The sequence below is a fragment of the Glycine soja genome, chromosome 18 (assembly GCF_004193775.1).
Source record: "Glycine soja cultivar W05 chromosome 18, ASM419377v2, whole genome shotgun sequence".
NCBI classification, from domain to species: Eukaryota; Viridiplantae; Streptophyta; class Magnoliopsida; order Fabales; family Fabaceae; genus Glycine; species Glycine soja.
In genome coordinates, this window is record NC_041019.1 from 12,341,728 (window position 1) to 12,362,226 (window position 20,499).

Below are 20,499 nucleotides of genomic sequence, written 5' to 3' on the forward strand. Positions count from 1 at the left end.
TCATATATTTCATTTAATATGACACACATCTATTTATAATATATGTAAGGATATGATCTGATTACATCATATGTAAGTCTAAAGATTTATAACAAATTTACATATTTAATATAGGTTAAATTACTCATTTGGTCTCTATAGTTTCATGGTTCTTACCTTTTTAGTTCCTATAGTTTGAAAGTTGTCTTTTTAATCCCTGTAATTTATATTTTAATTATCTTTTAGTCCCTGTAGTTTAAAAGTATTCTTTTTAGTTCTTATAGTTTACATTTTAATTCTCTTTTAGTCCCTGTAATTTAAAAACTATAGGAACTAAAAAGGGAGAATCATGAAATTATAGAAACTAAAAAGACCACTTTCAAAACTACATGAACTAAAAAAGAATTAAAATGTAAACTATAGGAACTAAAAAGACCACTACGGTAGGAACTAAAGAATCAACTATATAGACCAAATGAGTAATTTAACCTTTAATATATGTTAATCTGTGATTTATAATATCTTAATAAATATGGTAACTTTAATATATTTAATGATAATTAATTAATTATCTTTAATTAATAAATTAGATATTTGATTGATTTGATTTCTGAAATTAATTATTTATCAAAATTATTAACAGTAATATATTTTTACAATTTTTGTGAAATAAAATATATTTATTTGTCTCTATTTATTATTTTCGTAACAATAATTTAGTTCTTACTCGTTAAAAAAATACACTTATAAGAAAATAAAAAATAAATATATGATGTAATTATGATTTAAACTTATGTATAAATTATTGTCCTGTATTCTTTATTTTATGCATTTTATTGTAAAAGTATTATGTAGCATTTTTTAATCTATATTAACGGTGAATAATGTATATCATAAGTAAAAAAATGAGTTTAATATCTATGCACTAATAGTGTAAAATAATTATACATTGTTATTTAATCATAAATTACCGTTTGAATTGTTTTAAGATAATTATTTTAAAAGTCAACAAACTTATCATATATGGTGACTTGTGATTCGATGTCTATGTAAAACTTATGCATAATCCTTTTTCTCAAAAAAAAAATATAGACTTTGTTACATGAAATATTTGTAGAAAATATTATTTTGTTAATAGTTTTTATAATTTTCTTAAAAAATCAATCAAATAGTCTAATTGATTAATTAATAAATAATCATAAAATAAATTAAAGTTATCATGTTTATTAAAATATAAAAAAAAAGATTTTTAACGTGTTATTACTTATCTTTTTATCTTAATATTTTATTTTTATTATTTTATCATTTTTTATCTTTATTATTTTTTAATTTAAATTTTTTATTTTTATCCTTAAATCTTCATCTTAATACATTTCTTCATCTTATATTTAAGAAAAATTTGAAGTGAAGAAGAGAAAATCATGATTGAGTAAGAATAATACAAAAAATATACCACGGACCCGCATATCACCGGTATACCCACCCCTCTTTCCACTGTAGGAGGGACTGGAGAGTCAGAAATTGGAACATAAGATTGAGACACCAAAATATAGCTTACTATACACAACACTGTGTTGTGCTTGTGAATCTGCCTTCGAAGAGAATCAGCACAGCAGCAACAATGGAGGCGCCGCCATTTGCTTATTCTGCTTCCACTTCCTCTCTCTTTTCTCTTCGCAACAAGCCACTCTCATCCCCTACAATCACCCATTTGGGCAACACCAAACCATCAAAGAGTTTCTCGGTTGGTGCCTCCTCTTCTAGGGATTCTGGTTCGTTCTCTCTGTTGCAAAAATCTCCACTTTTTTGTTTTTTTGTTTACTTTTTCGTTTCTGTGTCTTGGTCTTTTGCACCAGAACCTCTCATTTTTCTCTCTTATTTTTCAGTTGTGACTTTGCTTGATTACGGTGCTGGCAATGTTCGGAGTGTCAGGAATGCAATCAGATTCCTCGGGTTTGACATCAAAGATGTGAGCTTTTTGCATCATTACATAATGGGGTTGTTTTTCTTTTTTTCTTTTCTCTTGGTGTCTGGTTTTGAATCTGAAGCAATTTTTTTTTACTAGGTGCAAACTCCGCAAGATATTCTGAATGCAAGTCGGTTAGTTTTTCCTGGTGTTGGAGCATTTGCTGCTGCCATGGAGGTGTTAAGCAAAACTGGGTATTTTTTTTTTAGTTTACAAATATTTTTCTTTGATGATGTGGTAGTAGAAGTGGTAGTTCTATGCTTGTGGTATGATATTTCTATTGGATTAAAGTAGCAGATTTTCATTTGTTTGATTAAAATTTGCACTTTATAGTAAAAATGGGTTGAACGACTTGTTATGTACTGTGTTATACGACCGTGTACTAATTACTGAGAAAGATGGGGTAAAATTTTTGGGATGATTAAGCTGGGAGGGATTGGTGGCTGTTTTACCTTTTGACATAATGTATAAAATAAACTCATTTTGTTTGTGTCTGATATACCTTTTAAATTGTGTAATCGTGTAATGTCTTGTTGTTTATTTAGTTCTGCTGATTTAACTAGCCATTGTCATGCATACATTTGAAGTTCTGTTGAGGCAATTTTTAGTTTTGATCTTTGAATGGTCGCACTCTGAATTTTAGCTTTAGTGATTCAAATGTTTTATTTTGTTTATTGTTTCAGTATTAAGTTTCAAGTAATATCATACTTTTTGCAGAATGGATGAAGCACTATGTTCATATATTGACAAGGATCGTCCATTTCTGGGCATTTGTCTTGGACTTCAACTACTTTTTGAATCTAGTGAGGAGAATGGACCAGGTTAGTTATAAGCCATCTTTAGTTTTTGACTTTTTGTTATCGTTACACCTACAACTTTGAACATTTTTTTAATATTATAGCATAAATGAATGCCAAGCTTTCCATCCATGTAGATGTGAAATTATTCTATATTATATACGCTTCAATTGAAAAAAGATATATTGTATGAATGTGTAACTATGATTCACTTTTCATCCCAGATTTGAATGATTTTTTAATTAGCTCAATGCTAATGAGAGGAGAATCTTTTGCCTTTATATCTCATTTTTATTGTGTAGTGTGATGTAAGAATCTTTTGCCTTTATATCTCATTTTTATTGTGTACTGTGATGTAAGATTTTCTTATAATTAACTCTGGTTGAAATAGTGCTTCAATGCATGATTTTTACAGCTGATGGAGTCCTAGTTTATGAGATGAGATGCTTGAGATATGAAAAGAAGCTATGGAATCAATGTCTTTTTTTTTCCTGGTTAAAATAAGAGTAAGACAAAGTTTATGGAATGCAGGTTTAGTTAGGCAGAAGTTAGTATGGTTTGGAGGTTAAATTATAATGGACAACTATATGGTCAATGATGCTCTATGGTGATTCAGTAGTGAAAGTTGGGCAATGAAGTGCTAGCAAGAGCAAAAAAAAAAGGTTTACTTCTATAGTGAGTGAGTGGATACCCATGAAAATATAAGGTTATGAATCTGTCTGATTAAAATGGGTAGAGGAAGGGTGGAAGACCAAAGAAAACTTTGGGACAATCATTAACAAAAAGCCCTGCTCTAAATGGTTTTAATCAAATTTTTTTTTGATAGGGTCCAATAACATTGATTGATCCATTTAGCTAACCCCATTTACTAGGATAATGTTAGTTTGGTGGTACTGTTGTAAATTCATTTTCTTCAGGGTGTGTTTGGGAGTGAGGCTTTGAACAGAAGGGGAAGCAAGGGATTTTTTATTTTTTTAATTTAGTTATATATAATATTTATAAAAAAAATTAGGACATGAAGTTTTTGCTAATGCTAATCTATCATTTTATTTTAGAAAACTATCAAATCAGACAATATTTATTAGAAATAAAAATTTTACCCTTCGCTCCCTTTTCCTCCAAACCTCAGCTCCCAAACATACCCCAAAACACTTATATTTGGAGATATTGGTATTTGTGCATTTCAAAATTTGTATTTCTTTAGTGTTTAATTAATGCTATATTTCTGCAATTGGTATGTTTATTTAGTAGTATGTTGAAATATTTCCTGACGTAATATATATACCCATAAAAATTGTTTGGCTATGAACTTGCTTGGACAATGTACATCATCCTTAGATATTTTTGTTTTATCATGGCTGTTGATTTCTAAACATGAATAACTGGGTAATAAAGAATCTATTGAGACTTGAGAGTTCAGTGAATTGAGTCATTTGTTAGAATCTGTAGCTCTGGTAATTTTTGGCATGCTTTTCAAACATACAGAGACAGTGTTGGAGACAATGTTATCTGATTTAACAGAAAGCTTAATTTCCTGAGCACTACAAGAGCAAATTACCTTTTTATTCACACTTTTAATAAAGTATTGAATGGACAAATATGCTTTTGAATCAGTAAAAGGTCTTGGCTTAGTACCTGGAACTGTTGGGCGATTTGACTCATCAAATGGTTTTAGAGTACCACATATTGGCTGGAATGCTTTACAAATCACTGAGGACTCGGGAATTTTGGATGATGTTGGAAATCACCATGTCTATTTTGTGCACTCTTATCGTGCCATGCCTGTATGTTTCCACTTTTCTTTGAAATCTCCTTGTTGCCTTGGCTGTCACGTTCTTACTCTATATATTCATGGAAGTGTTTAAGTAATCTGACTTTTTTCATTTTCTCAGTCAGATGACAACAATGAGTGGATATCCTCCACCTGTGACTATGGTGACAAATTTATAGCATCTATTAGAAGAGGAAATGTGAATGCGGTTCAATTCCATCCAGAGAAGAGTGGAGGCAAGTTTTATCTTCCTTTCCAATCTTTAGTACTCTCTCTCATGTACTGGACCCTAAACATGAAGGCTGCAATCTTTGTTGAAGTTTCTATTCTTCATTAGCTTGTAATTGGACTCTGGTCATGCAAAAGAAATAAATTTTCTATATCAACATTATTGTATTTAAAGTAATATACTTACATGCAATTTTTTACAACCCATGCTTCCTTAGAAGAAGAATTGAAGGATGATCTTAGTTCCCAATTGAAATGAAAAAAAAAATGAAAAAGAAATATGAAACTATTTAATTCCATTCAATTTGGAATTTTTTCTTCTATCTTTGATATCTTTCATAGGATTTGCACTTCAAATCTTTAATGGCTTCTGGTAGAATACTTTTATGAAATCTGAACTGCTGCAAATTTCACTCTTCTTTTGGAGGCAATACAATACTTTTGGGATGATTAATTTTTATAGGTAAAACAAAATGCTATTTTTTTTCTTTCTTGGGCTGGCATATTCTTGTTCTGATTCCTGAAGATAACATTCTCAGATGTTGGCCTCTCTATTTTGGGAAGATTCTTGAATCCGAAGTCAAACATGGCAAAGGTGGCCTTCATATCTTTCTATGCAATTCTTCTGTATAACAGTTATAATAAATTTTTTGTTGACATATGATAACTAACCATTTGTAATATTTACTTGAAGACAGAAGCCTGGGGAAGGCAAAGCTTCAAAACTTGCAAAAAGGGTAATAGTCATGGAAATCCTCTTGTGCTTTAAATTAGTTAATGTGTTCTTCGCCTCTAGGGTGCATTCATTATTTTGATTTCCTGACAAAACATTGTTTATTAAGGTGATTGCTTGTCTTGATGTGAGAACAAATGATAAGGGGGACCTTGTTGTAACCAAAGGAGACCAGTATGATGTAAGAGAACATACAAAAGAGAATGAGGTATTAGCAATAGTACTCATTTTGTTATTATATTTATGGTTTTTGAGTTTGCTCAAAATTCAACTAGAGTATATGCCAAGACACACTGTACAATATAATCTACTTGTAGGTGTAGTAGATAGTTTTTTTTTTTTTGGAAGGCAAAAATATATATATATATTATTATAGGCAAAAACAGTACAAGTGGTACTGGATAAAGGAAATACAAGGCACCAGTGGTGCTGCCCTCCAAAAAACCCAAGCTAACCCAACTAAAAAGGTTATCCCATACAGGTTAACCAAAGGATTCCGAGATATTGGAAGACCAATGGTTAAAACTGATGTTGTAGCCTTTTTGTCTAGCTTTTAACCAAGACCAAGCTAAGAACATTGCATCTTCCATGATCTTCTGCGGCTCAAAAGGTTTGTCCTGGAAAATGAGGAAGTTCCTATGCTTCCATATGGTACTTGTCAAAGCAACCCACCATCCACAGCAAGTACTATGATTTTTCTTTGCTCCAAATCCATCACAAAACTGAAGAAAATGGTCCACTGGAGAAGCTGGGAGAGGTCCCATAGCCTGAATCCAACTCATGGACTCCCACCATAGCCCTACTATCTTCTTGCAATTGAAAAATAGATGCCCCACCTCCTCTTGTTCTTCACCACATAGAGGACAGACATTATCTTGAATGATCACCCCTCTCCTTGTGAGATTAGCTCTAGTGGGAAGTCTATCTCTTAAAAGCTTCCAAGTGAAAACTGCATCTTTTGGAGGAATTTTCATTTTCCATAGTAATTGTGAGGTTCTCCCATCCGAGGCTGGTGTAGAAGGGATTATCAATAATTTATATGCAGACTTAGTGGTATACACACCACTAGGGTCAGCTTTCCATAACATGACATCCTTAACATATCTCTGAATATGTATGGAATTAATCTCCTCCATAAAATTCACAGCTTGATCACTTTCATAACCAAACAGATTCCTCCACCACTTGAAGTTCCATCTCCAGCTATCCTGGTCGAAATTTCCCATCATTGAAATGAGATCAGCTTGCTGTTCATTGATGAGAAACAGCTGATTGTATTTCTGTTGGAGAGGATAATCCTCCCCTAGCCACTTGTCTTTCCAGAAATTTACTTTATCCCCACACCCCACCTTCCAGCTCATGCATTGCTGAAAAATGCTCTGATCAGCCTGATGATACAACTTTCTTAGGTCCCTCCACCAACCAGAATGCCTCCCTTGGACACGAGCAGACTGCAAGGCATCCCAACCTCCATACTTTGAATTGAGAATCCTAACCCATAGCTGTTGGTGGTCAGAAGCTAAGGCCCATATCCATTTGCCCAACAAAGCTGTGTTAAATTTTGCTATGTCTAGACTTGAGTTTTTTGCCGTCGCCTCATTAATTTTTAGTGTTAAAGAGTAAGCCTATACGCATTTATTATCTTATGAAGCTATTTTAATTGTTAGGTAAGAAATCTTGGCAAGCCAGTTGATCTTGCTGGACAGTACTATAAAGATGGAGCTGATGAGGTATTCTTTTGACAATTTTGTTCTTTTTTATGAAACATGTTCTTTCCAACTAAACTTAAAGATTGGGATTGGGTGCAGGTCAGCTTTCTAAATATTACTGGATTTCGCGACTTCCCTCTTGGTGATTTACCGATGCTGCAGGTTTGTGAAATGTGCTAAAGTGGGAGTTTTTGAGTTGGTGCTAGATTTTATTTGTCCGTTATCTGCTGTGGTTTCAACGTTTTATGCTCCCTATGCTTCATAGGTATTGCGATACACATCAGAAAATGTTTTTGTACCCTTAACAGTTGGGGGAGGAATTAGAGATTTCACAGATTCAACTGGGAGGTATTATTATTGATCATTATGGAGATTATGCTATTGACATTCTTGCATTTTTTTCCCTCTATTGAAATTATTCAGTCTTATAGTTCTATCAATTGTGTTCCCTCAGAATTTTCAAATCTTTTTGATCCGATCAATTATATTCTCAGGTACTATTCAAGTTTGGAAGTTGCTTCTGAATACTTTAGGTCTGGGGCTGATAAGATTTCCATTGGAAGTGATGCAGTTTATGCTGCAGAAGAATATTTAAAAGCCGGAGTATTGAACTCAACCCATAGCTTGTTTCTAGTTACATGAACTAATATATGTGTCACTTCTGATGTTTCTATGGCTGTAATGTTTAGGTAAAGACTGGGAAGACCAGCTTGGAGCAGATATCAAGAGTTTATGGGAATCAGGTAAGCTAAAAGCTGATAGTCTTATCTGCCCTTTTTTCTTATCCATGCACCTTTATGTACTTGAGAATCCCTAAACATACATGTAACAATAATTTTTTCCGCATTTATAAAATAACTTATCTAAATTATTACCATGTTTGTTCAAAAAATTTATTATGTTGCTGATCATGTTTTATTACAAATATTTGATGAAATATTGATAGGTGGGATATTAAACTTTTTGGCTTGTTACATCTTGTTTGTCCTAAATTATACTGGTATTTTAATACATTGAATATAATATGTGATTAATATGTCTAGTGAGTTCTATTCTGCTGTCTGGATGTTAAGAATTATCTTATTTTTTTTACCTGTGTTTATTTAGAATAAGAAAAAATATTAAACTTTTGACAATCATGTTTAACTTGTAAGATAGGAAAGAGTAAGTTTTAAATATTTTATATCCCACATTTTTTCATTTAAAATGAACAATGCTAATGTATTTGATACAACTAACTGTCTTGGGCATAACCACATCACATCTCAAAAATTAGGTTGTGTTGTACTCCACTTGGCAATCAGCTTTATTGAGATGTAGCTAATGGGTAGCTTGGATTGATTGTTGGGTTAAGCTCTTCTTTTTATCTTAAAAAAACTGTGGTATATGCTCTTATCTTATTTTTAGGAGATAGTAAATCGTTAAATAATTCTTTAAATTTAAATTGGACCTTGGCAAAATCATTATACTCTAGTATTGTATTAAAATTTTTTGGTTTAAGTTTCCATTGATAATAGGTTATATTTTTTGGTTTAAAATTTTTAGGATGAGGACTGGCCAATTATTTACCAGTTATAGTTGCTGACTTGCTGTTATGCTTTTATAATTGGTTTCATCTGGCATCTAAATTTCCTATCACTTTTTCCTTTGCACCAACTGCAATCCGTCATCACTATATGGTTGCCGGAAAAAAATGAATTTAAAGTTTTTGTGCATGTGAATAATGATGAAAGAGTGAATACAAATATGAGTGTTGGATGTCTGTATCTTCTTTTCAGATTCTTGTAGAGGCAGGGCATATATTTTGACATTTGTTAATCTTTCTTCTTCAGGGAGATGTTAAAGAACCTCATACCTGAAGTGATATGTAAATGATTGGCATTATTCTTTAATAATGGTTCATCAGTGTGTGTGTTGCATGTATTGGAATCAATTGTCTACATTCCCATTAATTTTCAATTTGCAGGCAGTGGTTGTTAGTATCGATCCGCGTAGAGTGTATGTAAAGGATCCTAATGATTTGCAATTGAAGACCATAAGGGTTTCAAGTCCAGGTGAAGAGCTTGTTTTTTTTTTTCTTTTTCTTTATATTATATTTTATGGCTCTGAATTATCTAAATTCTTACTCTAATAAGAGTCTAATTAATACAGAGGCAGATCTAGCCTCTTTTAAGGTGGTCCTAAAGAATTATGCCTAGTAATTACTGTCATATTGAGCTGTATACAGTACACTGTTATGGTATTGGGGGTGGAGGGTGGGGGAGGAAATGTGCTGAAGTATGCAGTAGGGTAATTAGTTTCTAATTCGATTTCTTGTTAAAATAAATAAGTCCTGATAGAAATTTTACGATGTAAAACAGAGAAGATGCTCTTTTATGTGAAATATATTAATTTAAAAATATTCAAAAACCATTTTATGTCGCTTTCAGGTCCAAATGGAGAAGAATATGCATGGTATCAATGTACAGTAAGTTTATTTTCCTTCTGTGCTTAATTTTTTATCATGTCCATTGAACTAGATCTCCTAACCTAGTTTTCCTTTCATTTAAACATTCTACCATCACCATCAAATAGTATATAGTACGACTAGAGTGACAACTTTTAGAGAGGCTAAAAAAGGCATAACCAGTGTGCAGAGCTGTTAGATTGGTCATGGGTATATGCATAACTAATGTGACCGTACACTCTTGACTCTTATAATTGTCTAGAGTTGTCAACTCTGTCTAAGTTAAAGTCATTGGTGTATAAGATGCCCTCTACTTGTATGTAATTAGTGCTGCTGGTTATATTTGTAATACTAGAAGGGAACTACAATCATCTAGCCTTCAATTTTTTAGTCAGTGGTTGTCATGAGATTTTAACTCATGGATCTCTTGGAATTTCTTTTGAAGGGAAAGAATGAAGATAGTTAGTCATTTGCCTACTTCCTGAAGTATTTTTTCTTATCTCATTACTTATGTTTATTGTAAGGTTAATGGGGGACGAGAGGGCCGGCCAATTGGTGCTTATGAACTAGCAAAAGCAGTTGAAGAGCTTGGTGCTGGTGAAATACTACTTAATTGCATCGATTGTGACGGTAAATATAATTCTGTATCCTTTAACTATATTTCACTATATTTTTTCTTCATCAAGAGCAGTTTGTTTTTTTCTTCTTTGAAACACTTGGTTTTTAACTAAGCCAAATGGGCATTGTGTAATTCATGTAATTGACCTCACCTAGTGTGATAAGGCTTTTGTTCGTTTGTAAGAGCAGTTTTTTTTTTTTTTTTATTAGCTTTAAAAATTGTTCATTATTTTCAGAATTTTGACTGTTGTCAAGACCATTTTTATCATCAATGAATTTTATAAAATAAACATGACTTTTGGCTTAGTTAAAAATGACTTCCTCTTTTCTTGAACTTTTTTCACAAGTGTCATGACTCATTACTAGTCCAGTCCTCCCCATTGAGGGGTAGTAAAATAAGATATATGTATGGCCTCTATTCTTAGTCATTCGTAAGGCTGTTTTAAGGGAGTTGTTATTTCTTATATGCAATGAGATCGGGGTGTCTTGTTGCATTCATGAGTTTTTTCTTGTTCTTTGTTATGTCTAAATTTACCTATTTTTGTATGATCTCGTATTCTCCTCCTATTTGTACTTTCCCTCCTTTTCCTCTTATAAACGTTTTTCTAGTTGAAAAAATGCAAGATTTTTGGGGTAATTTGATTATATATTTAATAATATAAAATGTTTTGTTTATTCTAATTTCTTTTTACTTTTGTAATGTTTCAGGTCAAGGGAAAGGATTTGATGTAGATTTAATTAAGTTGATATCAGATGCTGTAAGTATCCCTGTCATCGCAAGTAGTGGTGCCGGTGCTCCTGAACACTTCTCTGAGGTGTTCTATAAAACAAATGCATCAGCAGCACTTGCTGCTGGCATTTTTCACAGGAAAGAGGTATTACTTCTGTTTTGTTAATTTCTTAATGCTGATGGGAATGATTTTGATTTGTTAAGTATGTTCTGTTACGGATCAATTATTGCATTGATCCATTCTCATTAATTATTATTATTATTATTATTATTATTATTATTATTATTATTATTATTATTATTATTATCATGTGTGTATTTGGAAAAGTTCTGAAACAAAAACTTCTAGAGAAGATACTGTTTCTTTTCTAGAAAGTAATAAAACTGTGTTTTAGATTCTACTTTTTTAATAACTTGTCTAACTATCTGAAAATTTTTTAGACAATTTTCGGTCTTAAAGAATCCTTTGTCTCAAAATATACCACAACCAAATGTTTTTTTATTTTCAATTTTTGCTTGCACTTTGTATTACAAAAGTGCTATTTTATTTTACACTTTGTTTTGTTGATTTTAAAAGTTTGTACAGTAAACAGTAAAAACAACTTTATTTTTTTTTCCTGTTTTCACTATTTTCTATACAATTTTTTTTTAAAAAGGAAACAAAGTGAAAATATGGTGACATTTCAAAAAATGAAAACAAAACGTTTCCTGAAACCAAACGGATATTTCTGCAGATTTAGAATGTAGTTTAGCTGATTTTGATTGATGTAATGATGTTACTCTGGCAGTGAAATTGAGTTTTCTGTTAATTGCAGGTGCCTATTCAGTCGGTAAAAGAGCATTTGTTGAAGGAAGGCATAGAAGTTCGAATCTGATCATATGCATTTAGTGGTAAAATTTTTGAGATGCACTTCATAATAATCAAACCTTGTACGTTATCCCTTTTTGTGTAATCTAACGAAGCTCTCAAAATGTCAACCTTTTGGATCATGAAAAGATTTTCACAACGAGACCTTTCCTTTGTAATATTTTTAAGGAAAATATATTTACCATGTGCAGCACTATCTCTGAACATTTGTTATTACAAAATTATTTCATGTGTCACCTGTATGGTAGTGTGCGATGTTTCTCGTGTTTGATTGGTTATTGAAGATATTTTTAAGGAAAAATATCCAATTTTGATTCTGAAAATAATAAAATTATTGTACGTTCTGGCCATTCTATACAAATGCAGCCAAAGATTTTCAATCTATGAAGAGTTAATAAAACTCTGGTGTCAAGTAGAGATTAGTTAGGACTATGCAAACGTAATAATTTTATACTATACCTATTCAGCAAAAGGACAAGTTGATGCAGTCTTTGGGTATTCGTGGTATTCTTTTTCAATCAAAATTATAATTTATTTCAAATAATCAACATAATAAAAGTTTACATTAAAGATCGGCATAGATTATTAAACTAAAACTCATTCTGAAGAACAATATAAAAAATATGAAATTGTATCCAACTTTTGTCCACTGAAATTCTACCAATAAACAAAGCAAAATAATTACACCCATTGACAAAGAAACATCTTAGAAATTTTTTACATCATGCTCAGAATCCCACTTGTCACTTTGGGTTGGTATATTTACATGTATTTTCAAAGACTCGTGCGAAACTTTGGTAGGTCTCCCAAGTTGAGAAATTTTTCTTTTACCCTTAGATCTATTAATATTTACATTAAGGGTTCGGATTTTTTTTATTCTTTTCTCCCTTGTTTATTTTATAAAATTCATTGATGATGAAAATGGTCTTGACAACAGTCAAAACTCTGAAAATAATGAACAATTTTTAAAGCTAAAAAAAAAACTGCTCTTACAAACGAACAAAAGCCTTATCACACTCGGTGAGGTCAATTACATGAATTACACAATGTCCATTTGACTTAGTTAAAAACCAGTGTTTCAAAGAAGAAAAAAACAAACTGCTCTTGATGAAGAAAAAATATAGTGAAATATAACTAAAGGATACATAATTATATTTATCGTCACAATCGATGCAATTAAGTAGTATTTCACCAGCACCAAGCTCTTTAACTGTTTTTGCTAGTTCATAAGCACCAATTGGCCGGCCCTCTGGTCCCCCATTAACCTTACAATAAACATAAGTAATGAGATAAGAAAAAATACTTCAGGAAGTAGGCAAATGACTAACTATCTTCATTCTTTCCCTTCAAAAGAAATTCCAAGAGATCCATGAGTTAAAATCTCATGACAACCACTGACTAAAAAATTGAAGGCTAGATGATTGTAGTTCCCTTCTAGTATTGCAAATATAACCAGTAGCACTAATTACATACAAGTAGAGGGCATCTTATACACCAATGACTTTAACTTAGACAGAGTTGACAACTCTAGACAATTATAAGAGTCAAGAGTGTAAGGTCACATTAGTTATGCATATACCCATGACCAATCTAACAGCTCTGCACACTGGTTATGCCTTTTTTAGCCTCTCTAAAAGTTGTCTCTCTAGTCGTACTATATACTATTTGATGGTGATGGTAGAATGTTTAAATGAAATGAAAACTAGGTTAAGAGATTTAGTTCAATGGACATGATAAAAAATTAAGCAAAGAAGGAAAATAAACTTACTGTACATTGATACCATGCATATTCTTCTCCATTTGGACCTGAAAGCGACATAAAATGGTTTTTGAATATTTTTAAATTAATATATTTCACATAAAAGAGCATCTTCTCTGTTTTACATCGTAAAATTTCTATCAGGACTTATTTATTTTAACAAGAAATCGAATTAGAAACTAATTACCCTACTGCATACTTCAGCACATTTCCTCCCCCACCCTCCACCCCCAATACCATAACAGTGTACTGTATACAGCTCAATATGACAGTAATTACTAGGCATAATTCTTTAGGACCACCTTAAAAGAGGCTAGATCTGCCTCTTTATTAATTAGACTCTTATTAGAGTAAGAATTTAGATAATTCAGTGCCATAAAATATAAAATAAAGAAAAAGAAAAAAAACAAGCTCTTCACCTGGACTTGAAACCCTTATGGTCTTCAATTGCACATCATTAGGATCCTTTACATACACTCTACGGGGAACGATACTAACAACCACTGCCTGCAAATTGAAAATTAATTGGAATGTAGACAATTGATTCCAATACATGCAACACACACACACTGATGAACCATTGTTAAAGAATAATGCCAATCATTTACATATCACTTCAGGAATGAGGTTCTTTAACATCTCCCTGAAGAAGAGAGATTAACAAATGTCGAAATATATGCCCTGCCTCTACAAGAATCTGAAAAGAAGATACAGACATCCAACAGTCATATTTGTATTCACTCTTTCATCATTATTCACATGCACAAAAACTTTAAATTCATTTTTTTCCTGCCACCATATAGTGATGACGGATTGCAGTTGGTGCAAGGGAAAAAGTGATAGGAAATTTAGATGCCAGATGAAACCAATTATAAAAGCATAACAGCAAGTCAGCAACTATAACTGATAAATAATTGGCCAGTCCTCATCCTAAATATTTTAAACCAAAAAATATAATCTATTATCAATGGAAACTTAAACCAAAAAATTTTAATACAATACTAGAGTATAATGGTTTTGCCAAGGTCCAATTTAAATTTAAAGAATTATTTAACAATTTACTATCTCCTAAAAATAAGATAAGAGCATATACCACAGTTTTTTTAAGATAAAAAGAAGAGCTTAACCCAACAATCAATCCAAGCTACCCATTAGCTACATCTCAATAAAGCTGATTGCCAAGTGGAGTACAACACAACCTAATTTTTGAGATGTGATGTGGTTATGCACAAGACAGTTAGTTGTATCAAATACATTATCATTGTTCATTTTAAATGAAAAAATGTGGGATATAAAATATTTAAAACTTACTCTTTCCTATCTTACAAGTTAAACATGATTGTCAAAAGTTTAATATTTTTTCTTATTCTAAATAAACACAGGTTAAAAAATAAGATAATTCTTAACATCCAGACTGCAGAATAGAACTCACTAGACATATTAATCACATATTATATTCAATGTATTAAAATACCGGTGTAATTTAGGACAAACTAGATGTAACAAGCCAAAAAGTTTAATATCCCACCTATCAATATTTCATCAAATATTTGTAATAAAACTTGATCAGCAACATAATAAATTTTTTGAACAAACATGGTAATAATTTAGATAAGTTATTTTATAAATGGGGAAAAAATTATTGTTACATGTATGTTTAGGGATTCTCAAGTACATAAAGGTGCATGGATATGAAAAAAGGGCAGATAAGACTATCAGCTTTTAGCTTACCTGATTGCCATAAACTCTTGATATCTGCTCCAAGCTGGTCTTCCCAGTCTTTACCTAAACATAACAGCCATAGAAACATCAGAAGTGACACATATATTAGTTCATGTAACTAGAAACAAGCTATGGGTTGAGTTCAATACTCCGGTTTTTAAATATTCTTCTGCAGCATAAACTGCATCACTTCCAATGGAAATCTTATCAGCCCCAGACCTAAAGTATTCAGAAGCAACTTCCAAACTTGAATAGTACCAGAGAATATAATTGATCGGATCAAAAAGATTTGAAAATTCTGAGGGAACAGAATTGATAGAACTATAAGACTGAATAATTTCAATAGAGGGAAAAAAATGCAAGAAAGTCAATAGCATAATCTCCATAATGATCAGTAATAATACCTCCCAGTTGAATCTGTGAAATCTCTAATTCCTCCCCCAACTGTTAAGGGTACAAAAACATTTTCTGATGTGTATCGCAATACCTATGAAGCATAGGGAGCATGAAACGTTGAAACCACAGCAGATAACGGACAAATACAATCTAGCACCAACTCAAAAACTCCCACTTTAGCACATTTCACAAACCTGAATCATCGGTAAATCACCAAGAGGGAAGTCGCGAAATCCAGTAATATTTAGAAAGCTGACCTGCACCCAATCCCAATCTTTAAGTTTAGTTGGAAAGAACATGTTTCATAAAAAAGAACAAAATTGTCAAAAGCATACCTCATCAGCTCCATCTTTATAGTACTGTCCAGCAAGATCAACTGGCTTGCCAAGATTTCTTACCTAACAATTAAAATAGCTTCATAAGATAATAAATGCGTATAGGTTTACTCTTTAACACTAAAAATTAATGAGGCGACGGCAAAAAACTCAAGTCTAGATCATTCTTGTTTAACTATCTACTACACCTACAAGTAGATTATATTGTACAGTGTGTCTTGGCATATACTCTAGTTGAATTTTGAGCAAACTCAAAAACCATAAATATAATAGCAAAATGAGTACTATTGCTGATACCTCATTCTCTTTTGTATGTTCTCTTACATCATACTGGTCTCCTTTGGTTACAACAAGGTCCCCCTTATCATTTGTTCTCACATCAAGACAAGCAATCACCTTAATAAACAATGTTTTGTCAGGAAATCAAAATAATGAATGCACCCTAGAGGCGAAGAACACATTAACTAATTTAAAGCACAAGAGGATTTCCATGAATATTACCCTTTTTGCAAGTTTTGAAGCTTTTCCTTCCCCAGGCTTCTGTCTTCAAGTAAATATTACAAATGGTTAGTTAGCATATGTCAACAAAAAATTTATTATAACTGTTATACAGAAGAATTGCATAGAAAGATATGAAGGCCACCTTTGCCATGTTTGACTTCGGATTCAAGAATCTTCCCAAAATAGAGAGGCCAACATCTGAGAATGTTATTTTCGAATCACAACAAGAATATGCAGCCTAAGAAAGAAAAAAAAATAGCATTTTGTTTTACCTATAAAAATTAATCATCCCAAAAGTACTGTATTGCCCCCAAAAGAAGAGTTAAATTTGCAGTTCAGACTTTATAAAGGTATTCTACCAGACGCCATTAAAGATTTTAAGTGCGAATCCTAGGAAAGATATCAAAGACAGAAGAAAAAAATTCCAAATTGAATGGAATTAAATAGTTTCATATTTCTTTTTCATTTTTCTTTTCATTTCAATTGGGATCTAAGATCATCCTTCTATTCTTCCTCTAAGGAACCAGGGATGGTAAAAAATTGCATGTAAGTATATTACTTTAAATACAATAATGTTGATTTAGAAAATTTATTTCTTTTGCATGACCAGAGTCCAATTACAAGCTAATGAAGAATAGAAACTTCAACAAAGATTGCAGCCTGTTGACTCGTTGGCAAGTGTACCAAATCGTCACAAGTAGTAAAGTTCTCGGAAGTCCGAGTGTCGAATCCACAGAGACTTTGTTTGTACTTAGATTAATGCAAACCCCAATTTAAAAGCAAGAGATAAGAATTTAAAATAAAAGATAAAGAAAGATAGAAGATAAGGTAAAAAAAAAGATAAGATATTTAAAGATAAAATTAGAAGATAAAAGAAAAGATAAGATATTTAAAGATAAAGTTAGAAGATAAAAGAAAAAGATAAAAGATTGAAAGATCAAGATAGAAGATAAAATATTTAAATTGCGATAAAGATAACTATTTCTACGAAATTCAAATAAAGGAGAAATAAAATCTATATAATAAAATTGCTAAAACCTAACAAGTCTAATCAGCCTAGATATATGGACTAATTCTGCCCCACATCTATCCATCTACTTGCCCCTGATGCCTCACGATGACAAGCCTACCTTAATTACCTATCTTCCAAATGCCCTTTGCGAAGACTCAATAACTAAGATGCATTAGAATTACATTCTAGATGTTTGCTAAAGCATGGGCATTGGGGCATTAAGTCATGCTAACCCAATAATTTCTTTATTTTATTGTTCTATTAAGCGTTATCCTCTCCCGAGTGGCCTAACCCTTAAAACCGATTCACGCATTCATTCCTTATCCCTAATTAGGCTTTACCCTCTCCCGAGTGGCCTAAAGACTAACAGAAAACAAAGTTCGAGATGCAGAATAAGCAAGAAAGAAAAGCAGATAAAAGAAACTGGAAGGAAAAACCCTCTAAAAGATAACCCGATAATTTCCTCCTTTTAGTGTTCTCTTAAGCGTTACCCTCTCCCGAGTGGACTAACCCTTAAAACAGATTCAAGTATTCATTCCTTACCCCTAATTAGGCTTTACCCTCTCCCGAGTGGACTAAACCCTAACAAAAAGTAAGTTCTGAGATACAGGATGCAAAAAGAAAGAATGGTAAATAAATAAAAGAACCTGGAGGGAATTCCTCTTTTTATTGATAACTCTTGAAATGCTCCATATATCATTGGCTTTTTAGGCCTGCCAGGCCCTAGCTAGGGGATTAGCCACTCATGGTCATGAGGGCTTTACAATGAGAAGGGGGTGAGAAGGGGGTGAAAGAAAGGGAGTAAATGAAACCCCTAAAAGAGGGGGTTCTGTGGTGGTCCCCTTGTCCCTTGGACTGACTCTCTATTTATAGCTGCTGAAATGAGCTTTGGACCTTCGTAGGCGCGCTTAGCGCGACACCCCGCGCATAGCGCGTGTACTTCCTAGCCCGCTTAGCCCGTGACGCGCGCTGAACGCGCCTATTGGGTTGGGCCTTCTTCAAATTTTCTTCTTTTATTCAATTTTTCTGCCCTTTTTGCTTGTTACACCTCCAATTTTTATATCTGCACCCAAAAATTCAATTTAATTAATTTTCTAACTTTTAATCACAAATAACTGCTAAATAATTAATTTTTGGCCAATATTTGACTAATTTTCTACTATCAAAATACAATTATTTAGCAGTTATCACAACCTTCATGTTTAGGGTCCTTTATATGAGAGAGTACTAAAGATTGGAAAGGAAGAAATATAAAACTTGCCTCCACTCTTCTCTGGATGGAATTGAACCGCATTCACATTTCCTGATATGAAGCTAAAAACCTTAATTGCTTATGGTGAATAAAAATGGGGAATTAGGTTGACTGTGGATCAAGCATATAAAGCAAAAGGCAATGGAAGAAATTGAAGGTGCAACTAGAGATCAGTATAAGCACCTGAGAAGTTATGCTGCTAAGATACTAGACAAAAACAAAAACAACACAGTCAAATTAAAATGTGACTTAACTCCTCATGGTCTTGTGTTTGAACGTATTTATGTATGTCTTGAGGTTTGTAAGGCTGCATTTGCAACCACTTGCAGGCATTTGATAGGATTGGATGGTAGCTTTATGAAAGGAGAATTTGGTGGCCAATTGTTGTTTGCAGTAGGTAAAGATGGAAACAATCAAATGCTTCTTATTGCTTATGCTGTTTTGGAATCTGAAAATTATTCTTCTTGGAAGTGGTTTGTGATCTTTTGCTAGCTTATTTAAATGGTATTCAAGAAGGATGTTGGGCATTCATTTCTTACCAACAAAAGGTAAAATTAAATTTGATACTATTATTTTAACCTACAAGAGTCTTGTATCTTTGCATTTCTACTATTATTTAATTTATTCACTGTTATTTGTAGGGGTTGGTTGAGGTAATCAAGGAGCTTGGACATAATGTAGAACATGAGCTGTATGGGAAACATTTATGGTAATTGGAGAAAGAAGTACCTTGGAGCACATATGAAAGAATTGGTGTGGATGGCAGATCGAGCAACTATTGTCCCTGATTGGGAAATAACTATGAATCAGATTAAGACATATGATGCAAATGCATGGTAGGATCTGGATAAGTTAAACCCTGGTGCTTGGACAAGATCTGCTTTTAAACTAAACACCAAGTGTGATTTGCAAGTCAACAACATGTGGGAGGCATTCAACAAGGCAATTATAGAGTACATAGACAAGCCAATTATCAGTTTGTTAGAAGGAATATGATTTTACATTAGTTCCATAATTGTCAAGTTAAGGACTATCATGATGAGGTACGAGGGTACCATCTATCCCAAAATTCAACAGATCATTAAAAAAACAAGAAAGCTTGTGAAGCATGGCAACCACATTGGTCTGGTGATGTTGATTTATCTTTGTTTGCGGCGTCAAATGGCATAGAAAAGTTCTTGGTTAGTCTAAAAGAACATACATGTTCTTGTAAAAAGTGGGAGTTAACTAGAATTCCTTGCCCTTATTCAATAGCATGCAAGTGGCTCAATGGTGTCAAACCTGAAGTCAGTGTCATTTCTTATTACAGTTGTTGTTTTCTGTTATTGTTATGTTGTTTTTGGATTGTATGTGGTAGTTGTTTTAAATTGAAACTGTTTCGATTGCATTTGACAGGAAATATACTTTCTTGTCGACATATTCATTTATTGTGTTTCCATGTAATGGACCAAACTTGTAGCCTCCTTTACAAAGACCAGTAATGCTTCCACCAATGATGAGGAGGGCACTTGGAAGACCAAAGAAAACAAGAAACAAGAGTAATGATGAGCCTAAGACCAACTTCAAGCTGCCAAGACAGTCAAAATCAGTTGTTTGTAAAAAATGTGGGAAAGTTGGCCACTACAAAAGGACATGTAAAGGCAAGACAATTATTGCTTGGAACATTCCAAAAGGGGG

General features: G+C 32.6%; 2 protein-coding genes across 2 annotated transcripts; one reads left to right on the plus strand and one right to left on the minus strand.

Annotated features, from left to right (window-relative positions):
* The first annotated feature begins 1,446 nt into the window (after nucleotides 1–1,446).
* Nucleotides 1,447–12,081, plus strand: LOC114394443 (imidazole glycerol phosphate synthase hisHF, chloroplastic-like). Its single transcript, XM_028356019.1, has 19 exons — nucleotides 1,447–1,751; nucleotides 1,866–1,948; nucleotides 2,045–2,139; nucleotides 2,663–2,766; nucleotides 4,357–4,526; nucleotides 4,635–4,749; nucleotides 5,281–5,336; nucleotides 5,440–5,478; nucleotides 5,584–5,682; nucleotides 7,142–7,204; nucleotides 7,283–7,345; nucleotides 7,449–7,531; nucleotides 7,678–7,786; nucleotides 7,873–7,926; nucleotides 9,150–9,237; nucleotides 9,613–9,650; nucleotides 10,154–10,259; nucleotides 10,956–11,122; nucleotides 11,793–12,081. The coding sequence occupies exons 1-19, from the start codon at nucleotides 1,601–1,603 to the stop codon at nucleotides 11,850–11,852; spliced, it is 1,743 nt and encodes a 580-aa protein (XP_028211820.1). The 5' UTR covers nucleotides 1,447–1,600; the 3' UTR covers nucleotides 11,853–12,081.
* Nucleotides 12,082–12,819: 738 nt separating this feature from the next.
* Nucleotides 12,820–18,874, minus strand: LOC114396937 (imidazole glycerol phosphate synthase hisHF, chloroplastic-like). Its single transcript, XM_028359099.1, has 12 exons — nucleotides 18,832–18,874; nucleotides 16,701–16,756; nucleotides 16,559–16,597; nucleotides 16,355–16,453; nucleotides 16,058–16,120; nucleotides 15,917–15,979; nucleotides 15,731–15,813; nucleotides 15,476–15,584; nucleotides 15,336–15,389; nucleotides 14,024–14,111; nucleotides 13,614–13,651; nucleotides 12,820–13,110 (listed from the first exon to the last, which is right to left on the minus strand). The coding sequence occupies exons 2-12, from the start codon at nucleotides 16,707–16,709 to the stop codon at nucleotides 12,835–12,837; spliced, it is 921 nt and encodes a 306-aa protein (XP_028214900.1). The 5' UTR covers nucleotides 16,710–16,756; nucleotides 18,832–18,874; the 3' UTR covers nucleotides 12,820–12,834.
* Nucleotides 18,875–20,499: the final 1,625 nt, after the last annotated feature.